The sequence below is a fragment of the Bubalus kerabau genome, chromosome 3 (assembly GCF_029407905.1).
Source record: "Bubalus kerabau isolate K-KA32 ecotype Philippines breed swamp buffalo chromosome 3, PCC_UOA_SB_1v2, whole genome shotgun sequence".
In the NCBI taxonomy this organism is placed as follows: Eukaryota; Metazoa; Chordata; class Mammalia; order Artiodactyla; family Bovidae; genus Bubalus; species Bubalus kerabau.
In genome coordinates this window covers 41,185,828-41,206,258 of record NC_073626.1, presented here as the reverse complement: position 1 = coordinate 41,206,258, position 20,431 = coordinate 41,185,828, and the positions used below count along the sequence as shown (strand labels likewise).

General features: G+C 54.4%; 1 protein-coding gene across 2 annotated transcripts; it reads right to left on the bottom strand.

Moving 5' to 3' along the window:
• Positions 1–575: 575 nt before the first annotated feature.
• Positions 576–20,163, bottom strand: MTCH1 (mitochondrial carrier 1). Of its 2 annotated transcripts, none has more exons than XM_055571553.1 (12): positions 19,808–20,163; positions 15,873–15,957; positions 12,822–12,928; positions 12,345–12,422; positions 11,987–12,044; positions 11,629–11,680; positions 10,128–10,187; positions 7,536–7,680; positions 5,539–5,586; positions 5,288–5,355; positions 4,989–5,064; positions 576–1,408 (listed from the first exon to the last, which is right to left on the bottom strand). In XM_055571553.1, the coding sequence occupies exons 1-12, from the start codon at positions 20,126–20,128 to the stop codon at positions 1,337–1,339; spliced, it is 1,170 nt and encodes a 389-aa protein (XP_055427528.1). In that variant the 5' UTR covers positions 20,129–20,163; the 3' UTR covers positions 576–1,336. The 2 variants fall into 2 exon arrangements, with proteins under 2 accessions (XP_055427528.1, XP_055427529.1); XM_055571554.1 differs by having other exon boundaries at positions 7,587–7,680.
• Between the last annotated feature and the right edge of the window lie 268 nt (positions 20,164–20,431).

Here is a 20,431-nt window from a genome sequence, read left to right as displayed (position 1 = left end):
TTTACAGTCCCTTCTCACACAACCGTCTTCCCTTGTGGCTCAGCTGGTAAAGAATCTGCCTGCTATGTGGGAGACCTGGGTTCAATCCCTGGGTTGGGAAGATCCCCTGGAGAAGGGAACGGCTACCCACATTAGTATTCTGGCCTGGAGAATTCCACAGACTGTATAGTCCATGGGGTTGCACAGAGCTGGACACGACTTTCACTTCACTTCTCATACAACCAGAAAGGATTGAGAAACACTCTGCAGACATTTGCTGCTGCTGCTGCTAAGTCGCTTCAGCTGTGTCCGACTCTGTGTGATCCCATAGACGGCAGCCCATCAGGCTCCCCGGTCCCTGGGATTCTCCAGGCAAAAACACTGGAGTGGGTTGCCATTTCCTTCTCCAATGCATGAAAGTGAAAAGTCAAAGTGAAGTCGCTCAGTCGTGTCTGACTCTTAGCAACCCCATGGACTGCAGCCTACCAGGCTCCTCAGCTCATGGGATTTTCCAGGCAAGAGTACTGGAGTGGGGTGCCATTGCCTTCTCCTTGCAGACAGTTAAGCTCATGAAAATAAGAGACTCTCCACAAAGCTCCAAATCACCACCGATGCATTTATTTGCGGGAGAAAGGGTCAGATCTTATTAGGAACTTTAAACTGGATACGACTAGAGACGCTGATCTGCCTAACATCTGGGTGTTCACAATTGCACAGATAACCATTTCCTGCATGTGAGGCATCACCATTAAATCAACGAGCCTTTAAATTGACAGGGAGGGGAACACATTCTGAGCAGACACATGATTTCCCATTTAGAAGGTGCTGCCTTAACAGACAAGTAGTGTTGAGAAAGATGAAGACAGCCTCCTAGCCAAGGCCGGGAAGTGACGGCAGCCTCCTGAAAGGGGATCACACCCTATTTACAAAGCAAGAGCGCGAAGCTCCCAGCTGAGCTGCGGGATGAGAGCTGGGGCTGACTTGAGGGGTGTGAGTGGGGCAGTGCCACCTGACCTCAGGAGCCTGTACCCCGCCAGCGTGGGCCTCCACAAGACCCCTGCACAAGGCCGACTCGGGAAATCTGCAAAGTGGATTGGGCCCCCATTCCCCAGCCCCACCCCACCTTCCCCGGGTCCAACAATGCCCAGCCCACTGGATGCAGCCTCACCCCCACCCAGCCCCTGCTTTTGGACAGACACATGGGAAATATGGAAACTGAAGCCCAGCCGTACTAGAGCACATCTAGGTGATGCTGGGGTGGTTGTCTGACAGGTGCCCCGAGATGATCAGGCCTCACCCGCGGTGGCCAGGCTGAGACAGCGCAGTTGGTTGGTTGGTTGGTTTTAGGTGATTCAGATTACTCCAGGGCAAAGCACGATCCTGATGACACCCGGCGGAAAAGCAGGCTGGAGCCTCGGAAGAGCTGGCCCTGGATTGGAAACAGCAGTCAGGTCAGTTGAGAGGGGAGGCCAGGCTCTTCAACCCACAGAGCCGGGCCAGCATGTGACCAACAAAGGGCCGGGAGCTGTGAGCCCCTGGGGTTGGAGGCAGCCGGTCTGGGTTTTCACTCCTCGGGGGTAATGTCAGAATCTGCTCTGCACTGAAGCATAGAGTGTCCAGTGTTGATGGGGCTCCTGAGGAGGACACTCGCTGCTCTCTGGCATCAGAGCCAAGGGGCCTAGAGCTCCTCCCATACATAGGCCGCGATGACGAGGAACCACCTGAGTCGCTGGAGGCCTGCGTCCGCCTCACGCCTCCCTGCTTTCCTCCCATCCACCATCCTTTTCTCAAGCCCGAGGCCAGTCACTGCGATGCTTCCTCCTGCCCAGGCCCCTGCCTCATCCTACTGAGGCCAACCAGGGCCAGGAAGCCAAGCATCTACCCTGGGCCAGCCACCTGGACCTTTGACCCAGAACTCCAGCCAGCAGGAGTGCGCCTGGGCAACACAAAAACTTCAAGACTGGCACTCTCTCCAAGCTCATCATGTGGCCCAGCGCCAAGCTCAGGCTCTCCTGGGCACCTGGGGCGTCCTGCGGGAAGGAGGGGCCGGCCTCCGACAGGCCGGATTTGTCTTCAGCCCAGATTACTCAAGGTTATAAGGAGTTCTTGGGCTTCACCACCTACCCCGTGGGCTCGCCCATATTTGTTCTGAGTCTTTAAGAGGTGAAGAAATGACCTAGTCTGATGTTTAATTTGAGATTGCATCCAAGTACTGCATTTCGGACTCTTTTGTTGACCATGATGGCCACTCCATTTCTTCTGAGGGATTCCTGCCCGCAGTAATCCAAGTCTATGCCCCAACCAGTAACGCTGAAGAAGCTGAAGTTGAACGGTTCTATGAAAACCTACAAGACCTTTTAGAACTAACACCCAAAAAAGATGTCCTTTTCATTATAAGGGACTGGATGCCAAAGTAGGAAGTCAAGAAACACCTGGAGTAACAGGCAAATTTGGCCTTGGAATATGGAATGAAGCAGGGCAAAGACTAATAGAGTTTTGCCAAGAAAATGCACTGGTCATAACAAACACCCTCTTCAAAAAACACAAGAGAAGACTCTATACATGGACATCACCAGATGGTCAACACTGAAATCAGACTGATTACATTCTTTGCAGCCAAAGATGGAGAAGCTCTATACAGTCAGCAAAAACAAGACCAGGAGCTGACTGTGGCTCAGACCATGAACTCCTTATCAAATTCAGACTTATATTGAAGAAAGCAGGGAAAACCACTAGACCATTCAGGTATGACCTAAATCAAATCCCTTATGATTATACAGTGGAAGTGAGAAATAGATTTAAGGGCCTAGATCTGATCAATAGAGTGCCTGATGAACTATGGAATGAGGTTCGTGACATTGTACAGGAGACAGGGATCAAGACCATCCCCATGGAAAAGAAATGCAAAAAAGCAAAATGGCTGTCTGGGGAGGCCTTACAAATAGCTGTGAAAAGAAGAGAAGCAAAAAGCAAAGGAGAAAAGGAAAGATATAAACATCTGAATGCAGAGTTCCAAAGAATAGCAAGAAGACATAAGAAAGCCTTCTTCAGCGATCATTGCAAAGAAATAGAGGAAAACAACAGAATGGGAAAGACTAGGGATCTCTTAAAGAAAATCAGAGATACCAAAGAACATTTCATGCAAAGATGAGCTCGATAAAGGACAGAAATGGTATGGACCTAACAGAAGCAGAAGATATTAAGAAGAGATGGCAAGAATACATGGAAGAACTGTACAAAAAAGATCTTCACGACCCAGATAATCACGATGGTGTGATCACTGACCTAGAGCCAGACATCCTGGAATGTGAAGTCAAGTGGGCCTTAGAAAGCATCACTACGAACAAAGCTAGTGGAGGTGATGGAATTCCACTTGAGCTACTCCAAATCCTGAAAGATGCTGCTGTGAAAGTGCTGCACTCAATATGCCAGCAAATTTGGAAAACTCAGCAGTGGCCACAGGACTGGAAAAGGTGAGTTTTCATTCCAATCCCAAAGAAAGGCAATGCCAAAGAATGCTCAAACTACCGCACAGTTGCACTCATCTCACACGCTAGTAAAGTAATGCTCAAAATTCTCCAAGCCAGGCTTCAGCAATATGTGAACCGTGAACTTCCTGATGTTCAAGCTGGTTTTAGAAAAGGCAGAGGAACCAGAGATCAAATTGCCAACATCCACTGGATCATAGAAAAAGCAAGAGAGTTCCAGAAAAACATCTATTTCTGCTTGATTGACTATGCCAAAGCCTTTGACTGTGTGGATCACAATAAACTGTGGACAATTCTGAAAGAGATGGGAATACCAGACCACCTGATCCGCCTCTTGAGAAATCTGTATGCAGGTCAGGAAGCAACAGTTAGAACTAGACATGGAACAACAGACTGGTTCCAAACAGGAAAAGGAGTTCGTCAAGGCTGTATATTGTCACCCTGTTTATTTAACTTATATGCAGAGTACATCATGAGAAACGCTGGACTGGAAGAAACACAAACTGGAATCAAGATTGCTGGGAGAAATATCAATAACCTCAGGTATGCAGATGACACCACCCTTATGGCAGAAAGTGAAGAGGAACTCAAAAGCCTCTTGATGAAAGTGAAAGAGGAGAGTGAAAAAGTTGGCTTAAAGCTCAACATTCAGAAAACGAAGATCATGGCATCCGGTCCCATCACTTCATGGGAAATAGATGGGGAAACAGTGGAAACAGTGTCAGACTTTATTTTTCTGGGCTCCAAAATTACTGCAGATGGTGACTGCAGCCATGAAATTAAAAGACTCTTACTCCTTGGAAGGAAAGTTATGACCAACCTAGATAGCATATTCAAAAGCAGAGACATTACTTTGCCAACAAAGGTCCATCTAGTCAAGGCTATGGTTTTTCCTGTGGTCATGTATGGATGTGAGAGTTGGACTGTGAAGAAGGCTGAGCACTGAAGAATTGATGCTTTTGAACTGTGGTGTTGGAGAAGACTCCTGAGAGTCCCTTGGACTGCAAGGAGATCCAACCAGTCCATTCTGAAGGCGATCAGCCTCGGGATTTCTTTGGAAGGAATGATGCTAAAGCTGAAACTCCAGTACTTTGGCCACCTCATGTGAAGAGTTGACTCATTGGAAAAGACTCTGATGCTGGGAGGGATTGGGGGCAGGAGGAAAAGGGGACGACAGAGGATGAGATGGCTGGATGGCATCACTGACTCGATGGACGTGAGTCTGAGTGAACTCCGGGAGTTGGTGATGGACAGGGAGGCCTGGCGTGCTGCGATTCATGGGGTTGCAAAGAGTCGGACACGACTGAGCGACTGATCTGATCTGATCTGATGTTTAATTCTTAAGGAAATTCAGATCTAAGCACCTCAAACCCCTTCTAAATAGAGTAAAATTTACTTATACAAGCCTTGGATTCTATGACAAGCCCTTAACTTTCCATGTTGAAGCGTATACAAAAATCTTTTCTCTCTGATCAATGTTACGGAGAAATCAGGAGAAAACTCCCTGGAGTGCATGCTTACCTGCACACTCAGGTACTTCCAGCAGTGGATCCAGGATTTGAACACTGGGGAGTAAGGAGGGAGCCCAGCCTGCAGCCTGCCCGGGAAGAAGAGCGTGTCAGACCCAGAAGACAGTGGGAGGAGCTAAAGCTGCCACCACCCATATACTGACCCACATATTCCTCCCAAAGGGGTATGATGAATCCCAGAGGAAGCCGGCATGCCAGGTGGGCCGAGGCCACACAGAGCGGCCGGGAGGGGCTCCGACAGGTGCCCCCAGCAGCCCTGGCAGGGTGCCTGGGGGAGGGGCACACACCTACCCGCAGTTGTTCACAGCCATGAGATCGCCGACCAGCAGGAAGGGGTAGGTCAGCATGCTCACTGCGATCTGCAGGAGACCCAAGGGTCAGTGACCCCACCCACCGCAGCCCTGGCCGGAGTTCAGGGGGCAGGGACACCCTGTGCCAGTAGCCTTCACTAAGGCCTGCCTTCAGCCACCACCGGAGCTGGCCTCCTAGGCCCCACCCAAGCCCCCAGCACCGTGGAAAGGGCCATGTAGGGCCTGACTTACCCCCATCACAAATTTGGTGTAGCTCCGGATGGCCAGCGCCTGGCTGAACTGGAGAGACACAAAGGGAGATGGGTTTGGCTCGGGAAGCAGACTTCTGATGCACAGGTCCCGTCCTCACTGCCTGCTCTGTGGACCCCTTCACCTTGCCATCCACACTGGCCTTGCACCCCGCCGGCACTCAGCTCCTCACATGCCCTCCGCACACGCAGAGCCCACTTTCAGGGCCTGCCGGCAGCTCTTGCAGCCTGTGAGTCAGAGCCTCGATCATCTGGGGGGCAGAACTGGGATATCCCGACTGAAAGGACTTCTGTGACCCCACTGTGAGCGGTAAAGGGAAGGAAGGTGGACTTCTGGGCTGCAGCCTCTGCAAGTCCTGAGGACCGGGCCTTTGTTTGATCAGTGCCCAGGGCTCGGCACACGTAAGCGCTTACTGAGTGGAAAACCAGGTGCCCATGTGAACCGCCCAGACAGAATCCTGGGTCCCGCAGTGAAAGGTGAGGGGCACCGCTGGGTTTTCTGCCCCCCACCTCATCAAACTCTCACTCCCTTCAGGCCCAACTCCTAAATTCAACTTTACCCACGAAACAGCCCCAAACCAGGAAGGGTGATGACCCATCCCTCAGCCTCCTGTGGGGCCGCCCCACCAGATGGACACCCTGCAACCCTGGGCGGAGGTCTACTGGGCCCTCTGCTTGAGCGGCAGCCTCACCTTAGCCTGAAGCACTCGAAAAATACTTTCAGTGAAGTGCTGACTGCTGCTGTCTGAGGGTAAGTGCAGCAGCCCCTGGTCAAACACCTGCCCACCTGGACTGGAGGAAGCCGTCAGCTGTGGGACGACCCCCAGCAACACCCAGCTGTCCCAAGCTCGCTGTGTGTGACGGCAGCAGCTTACCCACCCCCAACGCCCTGGAGCGAGGGCAGGGCCGTGGGTGCGCTGCTCTAAATACTGCAGCTTGTATTTGCTTACGTTAAAAGGCCAGGAAGACTCCACTTACCCACTTCAAATGGCCTGTTTCCCTCTGCCCCAGCTGTGAGCTCTGAGGCACTCCTCACCATGGACTCTTTCCCAGACCACCCTCACCCTGGAACTGCTGTTCTGGGGCCCAGACACAGACACAAGACGATGAGCCCCCCACCCCCAACAAGGCGATTCTGGCAGACAAGCCCCCAGGCCCTCGTCAACCCTCCTAGAGTGGGCGATCCTGCTGTTGGGATGTCTGGCTACCAGGAGCCCCGGCCCATCACAGCCCCCCAACTTGTATCTTGGTTCAGACAGAACTAGTCAAACTAAGTCCCCAGCTTTCTTAACCAGTGCCCTTTAGAAGGATCAAGGCTTCCCCGTGCCTGACCCAACCAGCTGGGAGGTCTGTGCACAGCCAGCTGTGGAGACTCCTGCGAACAAGCGCGGGGTGCGCCTGCATGGCACGTGGCCGAGCTGACTGAAGCACACTCAGCTGGGCCCAGGGAGGGAGACCTAGTCCCGGCACTGTCGACTCACAGCCAAGGCCTCAGGACAGCCCTTCAATCTCTGGGGCTCACGTCTGTAACACAGTGTCACCCCAACTCTGCTCCTTTCACAACTGGGGTGCTGTCAGGATCTAACGTCACTGTTCACAAAAGGGCCCAAACAAGCCTACAACACTACATGAGAGCTGAAGCGTTATCATGAGCTGGTCTGTCTCCTGACTTACTAGGGACCCCTAGTTGGGTCACTATCTCAAACCAGCCTCAGATAAAGTCCATATCCACGTTACCAGTGAAGCTGCCCAAGGATGGGCATCCCATAAACCCCTCTAGGTCTCGTTAGCAATCTCATCTCCTCGGAGACAAAGTTCACCCAGGGACCATCAGAGGTCTTCTGCTCAGACCCCTACCCGCCAAGGACCCTCTCCAGCCCCCAGGGCCCAGTGCTCAGAATCCCAGAGTCCTCAAGTCTGCCCCAGACCCTGGGCATCAGCAGTACATGGAAAGATGGACAAGTCCTTGTTCCAACCAACCTGGGAACCTGGATTCTGGTCGTTCCCCAGCCCCCCTGGGGTGTCACTCACGCTGTCATCCACCAGGTAGGCATTGATGAAGTGGGCCAGCAGGTTACAGCCCCACAAGAAAACCACATCGCCCAGGAGGTGAGGGATTAAGCCGCTAAAAAAACAAGGTGAGCAGAGATAAGCAGGAGAGGGAAGGGAGCGATTTCTGGGGGCTCTGCACCCAGGAAGCAGGCAAGGATGTTCCAAGCTCTAAACTTCAGCGTTATCTACCAGCACCAGGTCAGGAAGGAAGGTTGCAGGGGCCACGTGGGCCAGCGGCTATCCACACCAGGAAGGCAGTGTTCCTTTCTTCGCAGGGTGTGGGGTGTATGCTACAAGCCACATCTGATAGCACAAGTTAAGCCTATGATCTCATAAGTGGTTTTCAAACTACAGAAGCTGGGCCTTAAGATGAATGTTGAAAAATCTGGGATTTTCAAATGCAGATAAGGAAAGAGTACCTACATTTTGGCATTTTTCCTTTTGCCTATTTACCTAATCAACTCTCACAAAACTTTGCTCAGGGCGTCTGTCTTCACCCCTGAACATTCCACCAAAGACACTCCATACAAGCTTCTGTAAGGAGGGCTGCCTTTTCAAGTGATGGCCTTTAGAATAAACATCCCTACACAGTAAGATGAAGTTTTCCTAAGATACAGTGCTGAGGGCGAAAAGCCAGATTGGTATCAGTGGGTCCTGTGTGATCCTTGTGGTCTTTTTCTTTAAAAAAAAAAAAAATGTGTTTATTTGCTTGTTTAGATATGAAGTCATGTGGAACGAGTTTCAGGAGAATGGCTGTATCTTCGGGAGAGGACGCAGAATTAGGATTTTTGAATTTGAAAAAGTATTTCAAAATATCTGAAAAGTTAAAAAAAATATATAACACACCTATTAATATGATATGAGGGATATTAATAAAATGAACCTTCTTGAATGCAATTTCCAATCCTGTTGGTTCCATCTGTGTTCAGACTGACTTTTCACATATACACTCAGCGATTTCTGAGCACACAGATCATGTTCTACAAATATGCAAAAGAAAAAAAGAATCCAATGGGTAAGCAGCTGTTGTGTGGGAGTCCTATTCACACATCAGAATAGAATGTATATATACAGTGAGAGTGAAAAATACCAGAGGCGATGATATGCAGTGTTTTAAGGTCTGAAGTACTAGTCACACAAGCAAATATTTATTCACATACACACACACACACACACACACACGTATAGACATACATAGACATGAACGTACATTTGAATAAGTGTGTGTATATAAATCAAAGTTTGTCAACCTTGGCACTGTCAACCTTTAGGGCTGAGTAAATTCTTTGTCATGGGAGCCGACGTCTGCATTTCGAGATGTTTAGCAACATCCCTGGTCTCTACCCACTAGATCCCAGCTGTGACAACCAGAAGATGTCTCCGGACATTACTTACGTCCCCTGTGGCAAATTCACCTCCTACTGAGAACCACATACACACGCACACACGCCTACATGCAGAACACTTGGCCAACTGTGACACCTCAAAGTGAGTTAACACAGAGCCCAGGTCTAGCACACTATGCTCACGACATCATGTATGTCAGCGTCTAGACCTAAAAAAGGCAAAACAAAAGTATTTGTAAGGCCTGGCTTTGGGGTTGTGTCGTGGTTTACAGTCTTTTTATACAGTGCGAGTTTTCTTTACAGTGGAGCACGGCGGGAGTGAGGCACGCCACCTGGGGCTGGGTGGAGGGTCTGGGCCCTCAGGAGACGGCGCCCTGCTGACAGCTGGTCCGCAGAGACGCAGGCCCGGAGCGGCCAGGCCTCAGCTTCTGAAGAGAAGCCAGACACAGGGACTGTGATGCGAAGCGTTCTGAACATTGAATGCTCAATCACTTCAGTTGTACCTGATTCTTTGCGACCCCATGGACTATATATAGCCCGCCAGGCTCTGCTGTCCATGGGATTTCCCAGGCAAAAATATTAGAGTGGGTTGCCATTTCCTTCTCCAGGGGATCTTCCCGACCCAGGGATCGAACCTGTGTCTCTTACATCTCCTGCCCTGGCAGACAGGTGACCGGATCGTTACCACTAGCACCACCTGGGAAACCCAAACGTTGAATGTGAAGAACTACTTTGTCAAACAGGATTTATCAGCTGGAGTCAGCTTACGAGCTGCCCGGGGCTTGACCTTCAGCCTAAGTCACAGACTTCCAGCTGTTTTTCTGCAGTGAAACCAAGGACGATGGACGAGCTGAAGACCTCCTGAAGGCCAGCCTTGTGCCCGCTCCCCAGCCCTGGAGCAAACGGACGGAGGCAGTGGGGTTGGAGTGGGGGGATGGTCCCCGCACGCCCGGTGTGCTGGACGGACAGGACCACTGCTGGGCGAGCCGAGGCGTGGAGGGGGCTGGGCAGCTCTGGTTCTGCCAGTCCGCAGCGCACGTGCTGTGGAGCTCTACGGGCCGAGCCGAGGCGCGGCGGTTAGTCTGAGGCTAGCAGCCGCGGCCTGAGGGTTGAGAACGCGCCTGTTAGTAGACCCTGCTCCGTGACAGTTACAGGGAGTATAAAACTCACGTACACGAAGAATCCCAGCAGGCCCTCTTCTTTGAAAATCTTCCCAATGGAGCTCAACACGCCGCTGTGGAGAACACGGGGAACACAAGGTCACCGGGAGCCTGCGAGAAGCCCGCACCCGGGTGGGGAGGGGAGCCCCCCACCCCTGCTCAGAGCCCTGGTTGGGACAGGGAGGGGACATCCTCTGTCACCGGGCAGAAGCCAAGTAGAGACAGTCACAGCCCTCATTTGGGGATGAGGGGGGCACTGACACAGTTCACTGAGACTCAGGAAACCCACCCCACCGGGGGCAGAACCCCAGTTCTCTATGGCTATCTTGTGTGGATCTGGAATGTAGGAATGAACCTTCCGGCCTGGGCTGCTACAAGGCGACGGCCCCTCCTTCTGGCAGGCTTTTGTGCTCAGCTCTGGCTGAACAACCTTCTGGAGCCTGCGTGCCTGACAGAGAGAGAGAGGAGGCGAGTGGAGAGAGGCTCCTTCCCAGAGGGCAGGGATGGAATAGAGGGCCCCGCAGCAGAAGGCCCTGCAGCAGACTGCCCAGATCGCCCAGCCTGGGAAAAGACAGACACCTGGCCTATCCCAGCAGGGAGCTGGGAACATGTGCCCCGCCCGCTGCAGCCTCTTAGCCATCAGAGGGCAGGCTGGGACGTCTTAGGTGTGAAATGCAAAGGAGGCTCAACTGCAACCTCTGAGGCTTGGACAATGCAGGGAGGCTCTGCAAAGCTGAGAGGGCTGGGGTGGCCTAGGTGAAAGGTGGTGGGAGCCAGAACCCTGCCAGGCCCCACTACCCTGCTTCTCAGGACTGTGGCTCGGCCCACTGGGTTCTGAGCTCACTGGGGGAATGGGCCAATTTCCCACTAACGAACTCAAAAGGAGGCACCATGGCAGCCAAGCTTCCTGGGGCAGTGGCCCCAAGCACAGCTGCAGGAAACCACCGAACCCAGGAAATGAGAAGCTGAGAGGAAGGGTGACAAGCGTATGACTCCTGCCCTGTGTCTCCAGGACCCCCTCCTGTCCTGCACCCAGAGGGGAGAGAGGGCACAAGTGCCCCAGGGAAGGGGGGGGGGGTCAACACACCGATGACCCCAGACCACCCAGCTCAGTGCCGGGCATGGCAGGTAAACAATGGGAGGGACAAGCCCTGAGCCCACGGGATGGATGGCAACTTAACAGAGGAGGGAACCAACTATAAGCCCGCTCCTGCGACAGCTGGAGGAAGGGTCAGGATATGACCCAGGGGTCAGGAGGGAGCCCTGGTGGGACCCCTAATCAAGTGGACTCCAATCCACCCACCCCTCTGCAAGGCACCCAAGCTCATCCAGGGACACCCTAGATGAGCGAGGGAGAAGATGCCCTGGACTTAGACTACAGAAGTCACTAGCCCACTCCTCTGAAGCTGCTAGAAACGGCAGAAATGGGGCGGGAGCTGATCCCAGCCTGGCCTGTCCTCGCAGACTATGAGTAGTGACAGGGCCCTCCTGCCCATCCTGAGAAGCATTACCCACCTGTACTTGGCCTCCCGTCCTACAAACTGGACCATGCAGCGCATTGAGATGACTGAGGAGAAAGGAAACACACACGCAGGTGACACAATGGCCAAAGACCACAACTCCCCGGCCGCGGGGCCTGTGTCCGAGCCCAGGAGGGGAGGCAGCCTCTGGGATCCCTGTGATCATGAGACACCCTGTGATCACGTCCCATTTCTTCTGCCTAGGAAGAGCCCCAACTCCGCTGGACTGGACTGGACGCTAGCATTACTAGCGATCCCAGTAACGCTACTTCCCAGTCACTCTACTGCTCCATGTCTACCATCCACGAGGGCCCATCCCATGGCTGGGGTGCAGTCTCCAGCGGGCAGCTCACCATGCAGGGGGTGGGCCAGCATGCGCGACACACACTGCATCATCATCTCGTAGGAGGTCTGTAAGAAAGCAGAGGGGGGGACTCAGTCTGGCCTGTCTCTGGAACACTCCTGTCTCCCGTCAGGCCTGTCTCCCCTGACACTCACGGGGAGTGACGAGCACTTAACGGGGAGAAACCAGGATCCCGAGGCTCCCACACAATCAGTCTACCTCAGACGGGCCCTGGTTCCCCCGCGCACAATCCTGTCCTCCGCCCCCCAATGAGCACACAGGGGGCCCCAACTGTGACTCTTCATCGACTGGCCCGACTTGGCAGTGAGAGATAATGATCAGGCTCTTCTCCAGTGCCGGGTACCCACCTCCTTCACCACCTTCCTCAGAGATGTCTTCATGTCATCCTTGTTGGAAACCTGCTCTATCTCGTCTGGAGGGAAAACCTGAGATGCAAAGAGCAGAGGTAGCTCAGAAGCAGAGTGCGAGAGTGCCTCTGAGATGGAACTGGGAGGGGACGCAGAGGGCAGGACGCGGCTCCGGCTGCTTTTTCTGGCCGTGTCCGTTAGCAGGGCCCAGCGTGGGAACCCCCCCCGGGCTGGAGCTGGCGGGGAAAGCCCCCGTCGAGTGTCACACGGTGCACAGTGGGGCAGGAGTGTTTCCAATTGAGGGGATGCAGCACCGGACCACCTGGCCTTGGAGTCTGGTTATGGTGCTGGGGGTGGGGGGGGCACCTCGACCAACCCGGGCACTGAGAAGCAGGACGGGTGCCCGTAGTGGCCTGCAGGGGGACCGGGAGCTCGGGGGGCGCCGGGCAGCCGGTCCTGGCTTCGCCCCGGGCTCACCTTCTTCATGCTGCCCCGGGTCACAGTGGAGAGGGCGTTGGACATCAGCCGGGGGCTCAGGCCTCGGAACAGCCCTATCTTCCCGTCCACCTGCACGATGTACTTGGCTGCGGGAGAGTAGGCGGGGCAGCGTCACACCCGGCCCCGGGGCACCCACTCCTGGGTCACATTTCACACCCAGACCAGACGCGGCCTTGTCCCTCGGTACCTGCCGGATTCCGTCACGGGAGGGAGCACTGGCCACGACCCCGGCAGCACTTGGGCCCCACTCCCAGTTATCTTCTCTAGCCCATTTCCTTTTGCAAAACCTTCAAAACATTTTTTTTTTTTAACAAACAGGTTCATGTTTTTTTTTAGCTTTGAAAAATCTTGGCTAATTGAGCAACAGGTTTTCAACTCGGCAACTTCAGTGCTACAACCTAGGAACCAACTCTGTTGCTGATGAAAAATGTTTTCCTCTGGAAAAAGAGAAAAAAACGAAAAAGACTGCTCCCAGGGAACAATGAAGTTTGCAAACTAAGGGAGGGAAAAGTAAGGGGTCCCGAGAGAAAGGCTCAAGAGGGAGAGGGGCATGCCCACTTTGTCACGTGCTGCACCCAGGACCCCACCGGGCACCTCCTGGCATTTATTAATCACGGGGGATGGACGGGCAGGGGGGAAAAACCAATGGAGAAGAAACTAAAATAGAGGCACTAATGAACTACTCTACAGAAAAAACAAGTGGTCAGGGAAGCTGGACCCTATCTAAGTCATTGCTTTTCATGAGCCTCTAAATGGATACTTTCTTAACGTTTTGTTGCTTTATTTCATTAAATATCAACTTTTAGACAATGTTCAAAAAAGGAGACAAGACAAATTTTTATAAACCTGAGTGCCTGGAAGCTAGCAGAACGTTCCCTCACACAGAGCCCCTCGAAGCCCTGACCTCGGCTCTCCAGCTCCGCACAGTGGCGGGAACCCGCAAGGTGCCCGTCCTCCCCTCCCCGCATCTGCCAGCAGCCATTCCGCATGGCAGCTCCACTGGCTTTCCCGGCCCCAGGGCACCTGGTACCTGCTGGTTTGGCTTCTGGAGCCAGGGGTGGGGCTGGAAAGAGAGGAGGAGAGAGGAGGCTGGGCCACCGGGAGGACGCCATGCCTCAGAGCGGAGGGAACAGGCAGAAGGAAGGTTTGTTTTGGGGGAAGGGAGCTCCAAGCAGCCGGAAGGAGAGCTGGTGGGATAAAGCCTGAGTGTGAGTTCCAGAAAGAGAGGACACTTAGCCTCTTTCTATTTCCACCCAGTTTCCGAGCCAGAAGAAGAGGAGGGAGCACGCCTACCTCCCCCCATCTCAGAGTGGAATTATGAACCAGGGCAGAGAAGGGCAGGCAGAAGCGCCTGGAGAAGCCTCTGTGCCACCAATGGGCCCCCTGGCTGGCCGGGGGCTCCATCACTCCACGGTTTCTCTGTAGTCCCCCAAAAAACTCCTCGCCAGGAGGCCCTTTCTGGGAGAAGACTGAAGAAAGCCACACCTTTCACCATGATGGGGAGGAAGAGATCCTGTCCGGACAGTGTCTAGACAGCCAGACAGCTGGGCCCCCTCCCCAACTCGAGAGCAGGTATGGTGTCCAGAAATGCCCATCGGGCACCTGCTTCCACCATCTGCACTGAGACCACATTTATATAAACGGGGCAGGGGGCACCTCAGGACTCGGCTCATCTTCACGAGAGGCTATAACATGACTGTCAAGACCCTCCACCCTGCGTCCTTTCGAGAATGACTGTGGGACATCAACAGAGACAGTCTGGGTCCCGGTCTCTCTAGGCCTAGAGCCCGGCACGGCCGTGTACAGAGAGACGGTGGCGCGGGGCTGGCAGCCTGCCACCCGGCCTCCTTCAGGGCGAGTGCCCACTGTGTACACTGGCTTCATTGTGTGCCAGTTGCGGGGGCGGCAGGGGGAGCTCCCTAAACCTGTGACATCCTCCTCCCCCACACTGACAATTTTTAAATGAAACAAATATGAACAGACTTCTCCCCCCAAAACGACATCTTCCACCTGGCCCATGCTGTACTCAATAAGGTGGCCAAACTGGAAGAGAAATGGGACGTGAGGTTCTGCCAAGAGTGTGTGACGTGGAAAAAAGGTGGGGGAGGGGGGTGGTGCGCAGGCAAGGGCCTAAGTTATTTAGCAGAAGGAAAGCTTTTCAGAGGACTGTTCTGGACTGACTACACAGATAAGACGAGCAAGGATGGATGGAGCATGTGGGGATCAGCCCGGCTGAGAGAGCAAAGGCACGTTTGAAGAAGTTCAGGAGGCGGGCAGGGATGGTAGATGTGAAATGGTCCTGGCCGGCTTTGGGCCTGGGGATGAGCAGTGTGGGCAGCTGGTGGGCTTTGCTGGCATCCGGCAAGCCCCACCCACCATGGTGGGCTTCTCGATGGAGAGACCCTCAGGCAAGCAGAGCTGCTGTGCTTGTATGAAGGGCCTGGGTGGGCAGCAGCTGACGAGGAGGGCAGGGCCAGAGCAGCCCTGAGCTCGAGCAGGTCATCAGGGCCAGAGGTGAAGCCGAGACCCACCTGAGTGTTCCACCCCAGGGGATGGGGGTGCTTGAATGAGAGGGCACTCTTGCCTGGGGAACAGGGGAGGAAAGGAACCCAGGAGGTCCCAACAGGTCTCCTGCTGGAGGAGCAGGAAGGCCAAAGAACTGGTAACAGGACAGCCAGACTGCTCAGGAGGGAAACAAAGGAAAACCGCCGCCACCCTCGCTCCCAGGCACAGCCTGGGGTGGCAGAGATGACAGGAACCCCTGTCCCGGACAGCCCTCTCTCGGGCACCTGTCTGCTCTCCCACTGACCACGGGCAGCCCAGGCAGAGGAACTGTCCCACAGCCGTGCTGGTCACAGGCTCCCACCCCAACACCCCTCTGTCCCTGACCCCACTCCCACACCAGTTCTGACGCTGGGTACCCCATGCGGCCCCCCCTTGTTGCCCGGGCCCAGCTGGGCCTGCTCCCTGCTTGACGCCTCTTTCATGTCTCTCTGGGCGTGGGCTTTCCTGCCTGGGGAGCACACTCACCGTAGGTGAAGAAGCTCGGCAGGTAGAGGACCTTCCTCCCCAGCACATTGGTCCCAATGGTGGGGGGCATCGGCTCATGGCCCACCTTCAGAATCGACAAACACAGAGGCAGAGTCAGATTCTCCTGCTGATTCGGTCTCCCTTCTCCTCTTTCCCAGGCCTCGAACTCTCCTGCCACAGAGTCCAGGGCTGTTCCTGATGACGCTTTCTCCGTCAAAACATAGCCGGAATCTCATCGCAGTCTGTTCACTATCAGCATCATGTAACCGCTCGAGGCACAGAAGCGTCCAGTCCCAGACACCACAGTCCCCGCAATCCAAGCCGCCCATCCCCCAACATTATGACCTCCCAATCCCAGGCATTTCCAGCGCAGGGACTCTCCCCTCACCCCACGTTCAGGTACTTCAAACCCCACGCTTATCTCAGGAAAAAAATCTCAGTTAATTCTCATCTCCAGGGTAAAAACGTCACTCCAGTCTCAGTCCCAAGGTGGCAACACCAAAACCCATCACATCCAGATCTCAGCCCCAAACTTCAGACGGCTCCTGCACCCCCTGCAGACGTCACAGATACGTCCCTCTCACTCCCCAGCAGAGCACACTGTCAGCTCAGACTATCCCTCACTGGTGATCTAACCTTGATCTCCCCACATCCCTGGGACAGAATGACCCCGTCATTTCCGTAGGGTTATAATTCCTGCTGTACAGATGATGATTATAATTAAGGTGTCTGCTAAAGTCATGGGTGAGTGAAGGACCAAGCCACCCCACCCTCTGTGAGGAGAGGGGTTCTCCTGAGGGGTGAGGCCATTTGTTATACTGCCGATTAATGAGAGGATTCTCCGCTGCCCAGCTAGAAGCAAGGTGCCCAGGAGACCAGCATCTCAGTGGGGTGTGAGAGGGCCCCTCCCTGGCAGGGGACCTTCAGAGCTGCCCAGATGAATCGGAGGAGCTCCGCTAGCATGCGAAAGAGTAAAAACAGCAGGACTGGGAAGTGCTGCCTTATCAGTGGAACTATGCATGCTTCCAGCTTCTTCTGGCTTTGTTTTTGCTTCTTCACCTTAGTCAAGTGTTTCTGGTAGTTGAGGTTGTCCCCTGCAGATGGGATTCTGAGCCGCATGACAGATTACTGATTATGACTTAAGAAACTCCCTCCAGGACGGAGAACTTCTTACAAGAAAAAAATCAAGCCCAGGGGAGTTGGAGGGAAGGGCTGAGCCAAGTGACCTAAGCAGTGAACCCTCCCCCTTCCAGACCTTTCCCCTTAGGGGCTAAAAGCATGAAGGTTCCGAGGTTAGGTCTGTTCTGATTTTGTTCTCTTATACAGGCTGTATTTCTTTACACCCTCAACTCCAAGTCTGAGCCACTGGCCTTTTGCTGCTTTATCCACTCCAGTCACTACAACCGGGGAGCCCCATTGATTTGATTTCACCCTTAAACCTGCTCAGTCCCTTCATCCATATTCCCATAGCTCTCAAATCTGTGGAGTCTATTTTCTTAACTTCCACCTGTGTTATCGAAGGCCTGCTGATCCTATCTCACCCCTATTCCCTTCCCTCTCAAAGTTTTTGGGTCTTCACTGCTGCAAGCGGGCTTCCTCCAGTTGCAGGGAGAGGGGGTTAGTAGCAGTGCTCAGGCTTCTCACTGCTGCCGAGCATGGGCTCCAGGGCGCTCGGGCTGGGTACCTGAGGCGCACACAGTTAGTTGCCCCAAGGCGTGTGGGACCTTCCCCACCTGGGATTGAACCAAGATCTCCCGCATTGCAGGCAGATTCTCTACCGTTACTCATTTTTCTGGGACAACCCCCAAATCTGCCACTCCAATCCTGCCACCCAACCCCAAACTGGAATCTTCCTTTTTGCAAAATGTTATCTCTAATTCCCAAACTGTATCCATTTAAGATTTCACCCTCAGATATGTTACACTCAGCACCAGCTGCGTTCAAACAGGACAGACCATCTCAGTCATCCCAGCTGGGCTCACTCACCCTTACCACCCACTGTCCAGACTGTCTCACCCTCTCGACTCCCTCATTCCCTAATTCCCTGTTCTCCTTCATTCCCCATTCGCTCTCATTCCTCAACTGCTTTTCCTAGTGACCCTTATTTCAATTTTCTTCTCCTGCAAGAGAGAAGGGAGGACCTTCTCCTACTAAGGTCCAAATGATGAAGCCACTTCCAGTTTCCTTCGCATGGAGACCTCTGCCCAATTCCTCGTACTCCAGCAGCCTCCACTCCACAGACACTCCTATTGGCCACCCTGAAGTCGCAGTTCTTGCCCAATCTCATTCCATCATCCTTGATTCTCATCTCAGGTACCACCGGTTCCAAAGCCTCAGTTTCTCTCCCAAACTTGTGATCTCTATTGGTGCAAATACAACCTTAATTTTCATAAGAAAAGCAGCCCTTACTCCCAAATCACAACCAGACACCAGCCTCAACCTTTACCCTGTCAGTCACTTCCAAGACTGACCGTCCTCATTCTTTGTCATATTCCTTGTCGCACTCCAAAATCCACTGGCCCAGGTTCCTCCGACTCCAGATTTCAATTACTCCTATTCTCAAGTCCCTCTCTTTCCAACTGTATCTCCCACTCTCAGTCCGTTATCAGGACAGTAAATCTGATACCCTTTTGCCTCAACTCAAATCAAACCTCAAGATTTGGTAAGGTTTCCATCTCAATTTTTAACCCCTCCTGCTTCTTAGCTAAAAATTCGAGGCTGAATCTTCAGATATCAGTCCAGGCCTGAACCACCCCATCTAGGCTGCGCTCCTTTCGGTCACGCCCACCTAATTTTGCCAAAGGCACTCCCTCCACCCCTGCACCCCGCCCCCTTCCAGCTCCATCTCTCCCTTTCTCAAGCAGCCCAGTTTATCTGTAAAGGCACTGCTGGGCCGACCAAATGCACCCAGTGCCCCTGCAAGCCTCGACTGCAGAGACAGCCTACCTTGGCCTCAGTCTAAGTAAGTCCCTACATACCCTCCCACCTGGTGTTCCCAACTGGCCCCTCTGGCCAATTCCAATACGCCCAGACCACTCCGGCCCCCAGCCGTGACTTCAATGTTCTGCAAATGCGTCATCTCTCCCCTCACCCCCCACAAAGCCTCGGCCTCACTCCCCTTTCCAGACGGATCGCCACTACTCCTCCCCCAACCGCGTCTCCCTATCTGCTCCCCTCCTCCAAAGCACGTCATCCTGTCCCCTCCTCCCATCAAATCTGTCGTCGCCATCAAATCCAGAGCCCCCATCTCCGGTAAACCGATAGCTTTCCTGTGCTAAATCCTTCGCCTTCGCCAAATTCCATCAACACTGAGTCCTGTGTCCCCTTCTTTCCAGAAGCTGATGCCCCTTTTCTTTCCTAAATTTTTGGCCATGACCCCAGTCCTTTGTCCCGCCCCCCGCCCCCATCCTCCTAAATCGCTTTAAATCCATCTCTATCAAATCCAGAGCTTTGGCTCTCCTTCACCCTAAACAAGTGTTCATCTTCTGAATACTGTGCCTTGGCCCCCAATCCTCCTCTCCACCCTATCGCCAAAAACTTCCCACCCCTCCCCCAATTCTGTTGCTTCTTTCACCCCAAAATGCCGCCCCTCCCCTCCAAGTCCATTGCCTCCCTTCTTTCATTTCCTAAACTTATCTCTTCGTTCCAATGCCCCCTCCCCTGTATCCCGAAATTCCTCATTCCTTCCATCTTCTCCCAAATTTGTCGCTGACCATTTTGCACTCGTCTCCTGCATCCCCAAACTATGCCCGCTGCATCCCTAAAACCCTCACCGCTTTAATCTTCTCCCGCTCCTGCGCATCACCCCGCCTTCTCCGCCCCCCTCCTCAAATCCACCGCCTTCGACCCCCCCGCCCCCATCCCCCTCCAGACCCTGGCCGGTCACCTACATATCAGCCCCCCATCTCCCTGTGGCACCCCCCTGGCCCCCACACCTGGATGAGCAGCTTCACGTAGAGCAGCGGGTGGCTGAGCGCCGTCACTCCTGCACCAAGCGCCACGAAAAGAGCCTCGGTGGTCGGGGCGTTGTCCCCGGAGCCCAAGCCCCCGGACGCACCGTCCATCCTGCGGGCCGAGGGCTGCGCCGCCGGCCGAGGGTGGCGCGGGTGCGCACGGTGTGCGGGCGGCGGGTCTCGAGCCCGGGCCTCGACCCCCGCCGCCGCCCCGCCGCGAGCTCCGGCTCCAGCTCCGGCTCCCGCCATCCCCGCGGCACCGCCGGGAGCCCAGGACGCCACTTCCGGGTCCGAAGCCCCCATGGCGCGGGGCGGTGAGGTCACTCCCCCGTCACGTGACGGGGCGGGAGCCACGCCCCTCTGCGTCATGCGTCAGGGGGCGGGCCCGGCCCGCACCACTCATGTGGCGGGGCATGCAGGAGTGTGGCGCGGGGGCTGTTGGCGCTGGATGTGGGACCCGGCCCCCCCCCACCACACACACACACCGGGTGGGGTTGGGCCCTAGCTCAGCGCCGAACAGTGGGCTGGAGGGTCAGTGGTCGCGGACAGCCGGTGCCGTGGCCTCGGAGACTGCGAAGGCCGCAGCAGGCCTGGGCGCGCCCCCAG